At 30.9% G+C, this 11958-nt stretch overlaps 1 protein-coding gene across 1 annotated transcript; it reads left to right on the forward strand.

Annotated features, from left to right (window-relative positions):
- The first annotated feature begins 6289 nt into the window (after window positions 1–6289).
- On the forward strand, window positions 6290–8792 carry LOC106116100 (uncharacterized). Its single transcript, XM_013309840.1, has 4 exons — window positions 6290–6424; window positions 7209–7288; window positions 8180–8382; window positions 8658–8792. The coding sequence occupies exons 1-4, from the start codon at window positions 6312–6314 to the stop codon at window positions 8790–8792; spliced, it is 531 nt and encodes a 176-aa protein (XP_013165294.1). The 5' UTR covers window positions 6290–6311.
- The last annotated feature ends 3166 nt before the right edge of the window (window positions 8793–11958 follow it).

An 11958-nucleotide genomic window follows, 5' to 3' on the forward strand; every position in this document is an offset into this window, starting at 1 on the left:
AACTATTGGTCTTTCATATCGAAAATTTTCTCTCGTCATCATCATCAGCTCACTATACGTCCCCACCGAAGGCCTCGGAGCCTACCCCTACGTTAAGGGTGACTAGGCCATAGTCAACCACGTTGGCAAGTGCGGGTTGGTTGACTTCACACATATCTTTAAATTTCTTCTCAGGTATGTGCAGGTTGCATCACGATGTTTTCCTTCACCGTAAGAACGTAGGATAAATGTACATATGTAAATCGGAAATCAAAAAACACATTGTTACGTGGTGGGATTCGAACCCAGGACTTGCAGATTGCATGTCAAGTGCTTGACCCCTGAGCCATTTTTCCTGGAATTTTTCTCTGTCTTTCCGCAATTCTGTCTTTGCTCGGAAAATTCTCCGGAAAGATCCATTTTGACAGTCTTTGACTTTTTTTTTTTGTTTTATTTGAATCTTTTAGATAGCTGATGTTTACGAGCATTATGTAGGCATGATATTTTTTGCGCTAACGAAGTTCCCGCTAGTTTTAGTATAAAACAGCGCGAAGAAATAAAGAATAGAATACTTTTTTACTTATAGTTTAATTTTGTTAGAGTTTTTAGAGAAGCTAAAGAGATCAAGTTTCGCGCAACAGATAAATCAGTTTACATTTCACTTAAGAAAGAAAAAATTAAGTGTTTTCATTTAATGCCTGTTTTATAAAAGTCGTCGTTAACTTCTAACTATAATTTATAACGGATATCTCGCTTTGTAATGCAATTAAATATAAAAAAATGCGTAAATTTGCGACATAAACGGTTGTATCTTTTGATTGCGTTGGTTTAAAAGTTTTATTTTTTCACAGCACCTAGCGACCGCAGACCTGAGTATTTCACATAAATTCCAGCTTGATACCTTCACGCGTTTTTGAGAAAAACGGTCTTGTCAGACGGACTGACGGACAACAAAGTGATTCTATAGGGATTCCGTTTTTTTCCTATGAGGTACGGAACCCTTAAAAATATTGCATATCGTCTGAAGAATCGGTGCCTTAGCGGTCAATAACCTCGCATCAAAAAGAATAGCCACAAATCACAAACGGCCGATCCCAACGCCTTGCCCTGATTAATATCGTGATAAAAGTTTATTTAGATTGATTTCTGCGTTAACCTTAAGAAATAGTGCGTTATAATAATACATGACTAAGTAAGAAAAGCTTTTAATTTGAAAAGCAATGATACATTTTGATTTACAGTTTAATAGATATACATATTAGTTACACTATTTATAACTCCAGAACGGCTATACCAATATGGTTGAAAATTGGTGAGGAGGTAGCTTAGAGCCAGGAGACGGACATAGGATACCATTTATTCATATTTTTTTAGAATTTATGCCTTTACTTTAATGGATTTATCTTACTTTAATGGATGGGTAGGCTACAATAATTAAGTTTTTTTTTATATATCCACGCGGACTGAGTCACGGGCGACAGCTAGTATAATATAATATAGGTGAATGTGTATCCAACACTCTAACCATTATTTAAAGGAAAAATAAGACTAAAAGTAGATTAAAAGAATATAAGTATGTATACTTCATTAGTAATGACCCAAATCTAACTTTAGATATTAAAAAAAAAAAAAAAACAGAAAAATGAGCAGAAGATGTTTTCTTTATTCTTTATCTTTTGATAATTACATTAAAATTATTTAAAGTAAGAATAATAAGTATTATCTTTCCGTCAATTGGATTAACAGTTTATATACACATAGCTTAATTTCAGGAAAATTAGTAATTACAATCTATGCTTTATTTTATTTTTGTTTTTACTACTTTCCCTAAATATTACTGCCTTTAATTGATAATTAAAAGGTCAAACGAGCATTACTGTACTTAACATAACGCTTAAAGGCATAAATGTACTACTTAAGATCGTATAAGTATAAGTTACCATGACCGAACTTACGTAGTTCATAAATAAACTTACGAAGCAACACGTGTATTAAGTTATCAACTTAAATGTAACTTAAATTTACCATCAATAAAATTGTGGAATAAAAACTTAATAGTGTGTAAACTACACAATATTGACAATGTCTTATTTCAATAGTCTTGTTTTTGATACAAATTATAGCATAGTAACAGAAACTTTGCTTTATCTTCCTAAAATTGAAAATAATGTTGTCAATACAAGTTTTATCAATAAAAACACAAGTTGGATGTTAAATCAATCACCGTTGCAAGAAAGAGCATTTCAAGGTAAGTAATTTTAGATAGTGATCGTCGGTGGCTCAGGGGGTACAGCACTTGACTGTCTGCAGGTCTTGGGTTCGAATCCCGCCATGTACCAATGTGTTTTTTGATTCACATATGTACATTTATCCGACGTTCTTATGGTGAAGAAAAACATCGTGATGCAACTTGCACATATCTGCGAAGAAATTCAAAGATGTGTGTGATGTTAACCGTCATTGGGCCAGCGTGGTTGACTATGGCCTAGTCACCCCTAACATAAGATAGTCTCCGAGCCCTTCGGTGGGGACGTATAGTGAGCTGATTATTGTGAATTTTAGACATTATTATTTAGAATCCTTTGGCGCAAATGGCGCGCTTTTGTTACCAAGTCAAGTGTCGGGTTGTGAGGGGACATAAATGTAGACATTTTAGTAAGGCAAGTGCTGCGCCGATACACCGGCACAGTGTCGGATTTCTTTCCTACTACTAACTAAATATTATTTACTAATAACTAAAAAAAACATTTACTACATATATTCTTTTTTATAATATCCGTAAAATATTTTATATCAATAAGAATTTTAACTAAGGTAAATTAAATGTTTACAGACACTGTTCCTGAAAAAATGATTAAAATTGCATCAGAAAAAAGAAATAAAGCAAAGTTGAAAAATCGACGAGAGAGAAAGATTAAAAAGAAACATAAAGGGAAAGGAAAAATAAAGAAATGTTTCCTTAAACTTTTAAAAAGAAAAGGAAAGGGCAAGAAAGGTTTGCATAAATATATGCTGCCACTAATATTTGGATTGGTATTAGCCAAAAGTTTATTAATACCAATAATGCTTAAGGCTCTCACGATTATATCAGCTAAAGGTATGTAAGTTCATTTACAATACAAAAATGTAAATCAAACAATGCAATAAACGTAGCTAAGTTTTTTTTCTAAATGTGACTGAGATGCGTATGTTAAGATGCATGTGGCAAGAAAGGATGTAGTTAACTTACTTACTCCGCTAGTCACTGCACCAGTGGCTGCCCAAATTGGGTCTTGGCCTCCGACACAAGAGATCGCCAAAGTCGCCTGTATTGTGCCTTCTGTCATTCCATCGTTAGTAGCTCTCGTAAGTCCAGCTCTGCGGCGTGGATGTAGTTAAGGATCTTCGTAATTAAAGGAATTTTGAAAGTAGAGCCAGTGATGGAGAAATTGAAAAAAAAAGCGTGGTATATGCGAAAAGAATATGATCATTTTAATAATAAAGTAATGTGATTGAATATATGTCTATAAAGATAAAGGAAGGCCTATAAAAGTATGGATGGACTGAGTTAAAGATGATATGCATACGTAAGAAGAGTGAATTCAGATAACAGCTGATAGAGATGTATGGATGATTAGTACATACTGTGTCAACTCTACATAGAGACGAGACTAGATTGATAAAAAATTCTAAAAAATTTATTGTTGTTGTGAAAATAACAACACCAGTAAAACCTTAGTACTTTAATAAATTTATAAAGTTTCGCGTTCTTTAACTACAGTTGTAAGCAATATCCATTTGCGTCTATTACGCAAAGCCCTGACAACTTCCTTACCAATAACACTGAGTTTATTTGCTATAGGTCTCATGATGGGTTTCTTCTCAACTATCCTGGCATCAATTCTCAGTTTAAAAGGAATGTTTGGATCTCACGGATATCAACAGCGAAAGGACGACGCAAACACACATGTAGAAATCATTCGACTACCAAAAGCTGATTACGAAAATGATATTTATAATAGAAGAGACTACGTACCAGTTTATAAAAGAATTAGTTACAATTAATGTTAAATGAAATATTAATAAAAATACTTAGTATTATAACTTAAACTCACAATTACGTATAAACTTAATTAAAGCAAGAAATGTTATTTATACTTGTGGAGAGATATATTGATTTACTAGCTGTCACCCTCGACTTTGTCCGCATAGAATTAAAAAAACTTAATTAGTTGCCTACGTGTTGGCACATGACTCCAAATTTCATCAAGATCTGATGTGCCGTTCCGGAGCTACCTACTAACATCCATTCATAAACTTCATCTTAACTTTAGCTTTTAAAATATTAATTTGTATAATTTTTATTGCACGATTTTCCAATGATTTTAAATACTATATTTTTTTATTATCCATAATATTCTTTTAAAATAGATCTTGTAACGTCTACGTTTCCTATATACCTATCTATTCGATGTAATACTGAGTTCCCAAATAGAAAGTATTGGACAGTTCATTGTCATGTCCTTGAGAGTTACTGCTACCTATCTCTATTAAGAGTAAGTTTACATGCTATCGAAAAGTTTTTAGATATAAATCTACAGTTGAAAGAAAAATATTTATCTTAATGTAAAAATAACTGAAAATCATAAATAAATTAAATGGTTCAGTAGTGAAAACTGCAGGATAATAAAATTTATAAATAGACTTATACTCCTACTCGATTTCAAATATCGAACTTTTTTGTAATGTCAGTGTAAACGCATCTTTAATATAAGAGAAAGTTGAATGTCCTTGACCTGTTTAAGATGGAGAAAACTTCGATCGGAAGCTTTGGGATACTGCGTTAAGAATAATGACAAGCTTTTAAAGTTCATTGACATTTAGATAGTTTATTTTGAAATAATTTAAAACACAATAATTAAAAAATTCTTAATTGATATTTTTATTATTAATTGCAAGTATGATGCAATTAGTCGAATTTAGAAAATGTGCTTTAGAATTAGCGACTTTATGTTATATAAAGGATAATATTCAATACAATTAATTTACTTTCAAAAATAGAGACTGTACGACAATCTGAATCCTCATACATCTTTTACACAATCTCTTTTACTTCTTTTAGGTAAAATGTATTCGTGAAAGTTTGACATATTTTATTTTTATGACACACAATATTTGTTTGCCAACTGTTACAATGGAGTAATAAAACAAACTTCATATACACTAACTTGAGAATACATTTTGCAATATAAAGTATATATCGTAACCCAATAATTTTTCTGTTGGATAGGTTGTACCAAGCAAATGTCAGTTTTGGCTTAGCTCCAACTTAAACAGGCTTGATATTACTGACAATCAATACAATCTCCATGAGTCGTTAAAATTCGTAACCACTGCTTACAGCTGTCACTGAGTGTCAGCTCTAAAATGGCGAAAATCAAATAAGCACAAAACACAACAACACATAGCCTGTCCATGTTTACAAGTCAGTGTCCTTATTCCAGAGCATCACTGGACTGACACTTGTATTAATATTGTCATCCTTTTCATTCGTTTTGAATAAAACAGAGACAACATTATGTGACAATACAAACGACTCTACTATAGTTATTTTAAAAACAGTTGATCATCATCGCCCTATCTTTATTTTACTCTATGTAGAGTTGGCAAAACATGTTTTTGTGCACGAAATCCATCTACTAGTTTACTTTATGAACACATAACATGAAAATAAAGTTCATTTCTCCAAAGTAATAATGAGATTAGCTCTATATCCTAAAGTCACGCCTCCGAATTGTTGATAGTGAGTCTTCGCCCATATGAATGAGAGTATCCCAACACCTCGTAGTCTTGATACTTTGATTATTTAAATATAGTTTAAACACTAGGAGATTACTTAGTTATTTATTTATTACAATATACAAAATTACAATAAAAGTGTCTATAAATCTCTACTGAATTTTCTAATAATTAACGTAGAATTACTCTACAATTTTAAAATAATTTAAACTGTGACCATCTTTCTTTAGTCGCATATTATTATAGGTTATAGTTCTTTGAAATTCTTTGTAATAAACATATCTGTGAATGTACTGATGTCAAATTAGGTTTAAATATTTTGTAAAGAATGAAAAAATCTGGTAAAATAAAAAATAGCAGTCAAGTATCAAGAACCTTTGACCCAAGTAATTCCCCGAACGTAATCCAATGGGTCTGAGCCTTACAGAATTTATTCGTCTTCCCTCTTTGAATATAAAAGCGTGGGTATCCCGGACGCGTCTCAATCGATCCTCGACTACAGCCTAAGTAGGACCCACCGAATATCTTAGACTAAGTTACAATTAAGTAACATTATGCGAGTGTTGTGTACTATACTTGTTGTCGCGGTGGTGGCCTGCAGTGCTGCGCCGGGAGGTTCTGAAGATGATGGGAGGTTAGAGCTTTTTTCAGGAGTAGCTATAGAACGGTAAGTTTAATTAAATAATCTTACAATAGATATTATACTTTACTGCACTTTAGTAAAAGTTTAATAGTAGGTTATTTAAAAATATATGTTTAAGATAATTGTGACAGACAGACAGTGAAAAACTTTTTCTTCCAGTTACATGAAATTTAAGTCATGTATTATACTTATGTAAATTTGCAATTTTACGTAATTGTTAGCTCATCGTTCTTGTTTTGCGCTTTGAGAAAACGTACAACTTTAATCAAATACTTTATATAACCTTCCTTGGTATACACATAGCGTATGAATCATGGTTGTCTTTTCAAAATGGTAAATTATGTTAACTATAGCGAGCGTTACCAGATACTAGCCTTGCCTAGTATATCCGCAGTAAATATCACGCATTATTGATAACGAATAACATGTAGAGTCAAACGTATCGAATGTATACATATACAATTTTGTAACTTTCTATTGTTTCATTTATGAAGAAAACATATCAATCCATTTATCCATTTTAGAAACGTCATTTTCATTGTATATAATGAGTCAAGTAACGTAATTGTACCAGATAATAATTCTTAATGTTAAGTACAACTTGCAGTCGGTTACAATCTTAGGATATTTTCGTTAGACTAAAAGACATCAACGCGCAAAACATATTACAAGGGTCATTTTGCTGAAATAAAATCATGTTGATATAATTTATCTTAATCATAAACATAATTTATTTCACATTTAGAATTTTTTCTTGCTTATTTTTATGATAATAACCTTAACTAGTATTATTTTCTTTACTACTTAGGGATGCGAAAGGTGAAGAAAAACTTAATGTAAAATTCGAGCCAGGAGAACTGCGGGAGGCGGCAAGGACTTTTGAAGAAGGTGAGTAATACTGACATTTAACGTTACGCTTACGTTTATTTTAAAGAGTTAAACCAACCAATTAATGACACTAAAACTAATAAACAACCGTAAATATCTACTTACGACAAAAATCAAGAATTTATCTTGACCTTGATATTATCGCTAAAGAACATTAATTCAATTTAACTAAAATAAAAATAAAAAATAATTTTTATAAAAAAATATCGTAAAAATTTACCCAATAACTGTCTATAAATTATTAAAAAAACCTTAAATAAAAGCACCTTATATTTACAAAAAAAACTATAAAAACTAAATTTTCATACGCCCATGCAAAGTCTACGATGACGTGTCGTACGCGCGTAGCATTTATCGTCGATGGAAAAGAAAGTCATTGGTAGAGTTCGTTGGCCTGTTGCGTGAGCGGACGCAACGCTCGGTCAAGGTTACTTCGCCGGGTCCGATGCAATCGCGTACTCGCGCAATGATACTTCTTAAGGTGTAGCTACATGCACATTACATAATGTATAAAAATTAGAACTCATTTTTATTTCCCTTGACTCTGGAAGTATCAAGCATTTTTTTATTGGCACTGGCAATATCATTGACTCTATCCTAAAAAATAACTCATTTATGTCAACACCAAATCAATATGAATAATATACACAGACTTAATAAAAAAAGTCAGTAACAGTGGCAGTCGGGAACGTCCTATACGGACTTGTGCCGCCCAGATTGAAATACTTATAAGTGTTAAGAGCATCCGAAATCGAGGTGCATGCATACATAGATGTACGAATGTAGAAGAAGCGAGAGATGGGTTAGGAACAAGCCAAATGGAGATTACCTACGCCTCTACGTTACGGGCGTCAGTTATGTTGTTATTAACAAAAAACTTTTCTTCCACAGCCCGAGGAAAAATAAAGAAATACACACCCCTACTAGCTGGTATTGGAGTCAAAGTGATTGCTGTGATCGGTCTACTCTTTGGGGCTCTAACACTTCTCGTCACTAAAGCACTGGTGGTCGCTAAGTTGGCCTTCCTTGCAGCTGCTGCGCTTGGTCTACATAAGTTACTGAGTGGAGGTGGACTTAATAACTTAAGCGGAAAGGTAATTTTTGTGTTAACTAATTTATTTATGAGTTCGTCAAATAAGAGTGACAGCATTACTTACATATACAATAAAAATAGGTTACCACTACGGTTACCCGTATATCTCATTTTTTTAAGCCGATTGGACACGGAAGGAGGCCGCCTAATTCAAAACTTTCCTTTACATCTGTTTTTAACAATTAATTCTATGAAAATTTTTGATCCATCTAAACATTTTGTCACTTGATTAAAATTGTCTTTTATATATTTCACTACATAATGTTACATTACCAGATAACCGGTTTCCAGTCATCACCACAACAATGGACGTCGCCCACAGCATCTGCCGCTTCTTACCCGTACGCAAGATCTGCAAGCTTAGTTGCTGACGCTAACGACTTAGCATATAAAGCACAAATCAACACATAAAATCTCACAAATTAACTCGTAAGACTAAACTCATAAAACTCTCCAAAATAACTCATGAAATTATTATTTTTAATAAATAATTAAAAGTAAATTCGATCGGTGTAGGTCAAAAATATTGACGTAGTTAATTTAATTATTAATGCAAAAAAATATTTGAAAAAAGAATCTGTAAGCTTTTAAAGTAAGAGAAAAAAACTATTATTAAGCTTTTCCAATGATCTTAAGCATTAAAATAAGATAATTTACAATTATTAAAGTTTTAATATTATTAAATAATAAGCTTTAATTATTTTCGGCAGCTGAATTTTATGGTGCATTTTAATGTTTTCAAATTATATTAAGATTTACTATTTCGTTTAATTATAAACGTGGATCTACATTGCCGAAAAACTTGACAATAACTTGAAATTAGTGTATTTAAGCAGTAAAAACCTGAGGTAACGTAGAATAACATGCTTAGTTTAGGAATGTGCTTTAGAAACAAATTAAAATAATTCTCGTAGGCTAAGTTATTTTTTTTTATTTGAAGGATTAAAAACGGCCAGTATCTCAAGGATATTATTTTAATTATAAAGCATAGTATAAGGTTAGTATTGTATAAGCGTAAGTTAACACTACCGAAATACCTTTTCAAACATTGTCACTTTTCGAAGATAATGAGAGTGATGATATTCGGTTTTGTGCAATTTTTTCGGCAGTAGAAATCCACACTAATAATAAGACATTGTATAAATAACCAAGTTTGGAAAGAACAGGGTAAAAGTATAACTAAAAATGTCAAATAATTTAAAAAAAAAATGGCTAAGATCATTCGTTTTAAATGAATAGTATATTTTTTGTAATTTTCCAATATCTTTTATTGTATTAATTTATTTACTAAAGGTTCATTTTATTTTTAAGATTTATTTATTTCGAAGTATTACGGGTAATTTGTCTTTCTATTTTAAAATTATTTTATAGTAAATAAAAAGACTGTGTATCTAGTTTTAAGATAAATAAAAATTTTAATAATAATAAATATTATATTTTTATTTGCTACCTTTAGGTTCTTAATATCTCTAAAGAAAACTCAGTGATAATCCAAATATTTGAACGAGAGATTCAATTGTCATTGAACTTAAACTACCGATAAAAACAACTAACGCCATCTAGTGACAAAAACACAAATAATGTTTAGTATACCGTAGTGTCGTATTTAGTTAAATAAAAGAAAATTACATAATCTAATCAAGAGTTAGTGCTACAACACTATTATATTGTAATAGTTATGTCTTTAAAATTAGATTTCAGACATATCAGTTAAATCAATTTACTTATAACTTAAGGTTACTTAAATACTATGTATACGATTACGGAAATTATGATATGAATATTTAATAGTATTATTAATGCTATGAAAAAGTCGCAGTTTTAAGTTAGTATTAGGAATATGACTTAGTTTCTGTATCTTCTTATTCAACTTAAACACTGCTAATATTTATTTAGCTTAAAATATTATAATAAAATTGATTTCTCATTGGTTATGTGTGAACAATATTATATTTTTAATTCTTTCATAAAAGTATTTCGTAAACTTGCATGGAAATAGCTAGTCAAAGGTTTGAGAAAATATTATTTAAGTTTAGAATCAAAGAAGATTATATTAAGTAATTAACTAAGTTCATTTTATTTTATTTCCGAAAATAGAGAATATTTATGTTTATTTATAAGTCAAGATAGATTCTGGAATTAAATAATTTAGTTTTATCTTTAACTAGACTTATTTTCAATGTGTTAAGGATTCGCTTAAGTCATAGATTTCTCTTTCATCCTGAAAAACATGAGATGCGCCACTCTCTATTACATTTTAGAAACTAAACATCGTTAACAGACAGACCCACTTTTATACTTGTTTTGTATTGTATAGATCGTGTAAAAAAGAACGAATGCCATCTTCACTCACACATGTAAAGAACAGCGTGATTACATTTGTATACGTATAAGCCTTTCACTCACGCACACATAGAATAATTGTTGGAACAAGGAATATACGGAGTTGCGCTGATAAAAATATTTTTAATACTTGTACTTAGTTAGCCATCAGAACAATGCAAATTTATTTGTACAAGTAAAATATATCCTAAATATATATAATACGACATTTTAGTCTACTTAAGTATCTCTATATTTCTAAAGTAAATAATGTTTGTTGCTTTCATTACTTGTTATATCACCAATTTATTTCTTTAAAGTGTTTCTGTGAATCATTTAAAAAATATTATAATACAAACTTAAGTGCTGAATAAAAAATGCTTGCTTTAAATTTAAATTACAATCTTTCAGAAATTCTACTTATTTGTTAAATGGGAAATTACGCAAGCTAATAATTTTTTTACCATTACATTTAAATGTAATATTAAATGTGCATAATTTTTAACCATACAACTCAAAACTGATTATGATTAATTATTTATAAAACTATATTTGACATTAGAGAAAAGAAATCATAGAATAACACTCCGTAGATTTCTTTGTTCGGATTTTCAAGGCGAGAAACTTTCTTAACTACTACAAGAACATTGTTAGTGTGGGTGACACTTTCACTCCACACATTTTTGTCGTATTGCTTTACCCATTATGATGTATTTAAATTATGTTATATCATTAAAAAACTTTCCCTCTGAGTTCATGATAGACCACATAAAAATATTGAATACATTTTTGAGTTTCACTTTACAAACTAACATTTTATATCTTGGAACAATACAAAGAAAAACTACAAAGGTAGAGAAAGATCAAAGAAAGTATGGATGGATGTAAAAGATATGCATAGGAAGGGAGTAGATTCAGATATGACGGTTGATAGAGATGTACTAACCCTCCGTAGGGATAACTGAAGATTAATGATGATGAATAATACAATGAAAAGTTAATGATTTAGTTGTGTTCGCCTCAGCATTGCTGCAACATTTTTAACAAAAGTACTAAAAACTATGCCAAAACTGCTAATAGTTACTAGAGAAGATATTATTTTGTTTTGTCGGTCGATATTCAATAGAATACTTTAACAATATATAACAATATTTTAACGCTACTAACCAAAGTTAGTATTATAGAAAAGCGGAAGATACCAGGGTACGAGGTAGATCATGAGGTGCACAGACCAGGTCAGAGAGGCAGTAGACGT

Source organism: Papilio xuthus, unplaced genomic scaffold (genome assembly GCF_000836235.2).
Source record: "Papilio xuthus unplaced genomic scaffold, Pxut_1.1 DF827756.1, whole genome shotgun sequence".
NCBI lineage: Eukaryota > Metazoa > Arthropoda > Insecta > Lepidoptera > Papilionidae > Papilio > Papilio xuthus.

Excerpts from the sequence above, each read along its gene's own strand:
- LOC106116100 (XM_013309840.1), top strand. The coding sequence starts at position 6,312 with ATGCGAGTGTTGTGTACTATACTTGTTGTCGCGGTGGTGGCCTGCAGT. Across the intron at positions 6,425-7,208 it reads TCAGGAGTAGCTATAGAACG|GGATGCGAAAGGTGAAGAAA; the intron begins GTAAGTTTAATT and ends TTTACTACTTAG. Across the intron at positions 8,383-8,657 it reads TTAATAACTTAAGCGGAAAG|ATAACCGGTTTCCAGTCATC; the intron begins GTAATTTTTGTG and ends TTACATTACCAG.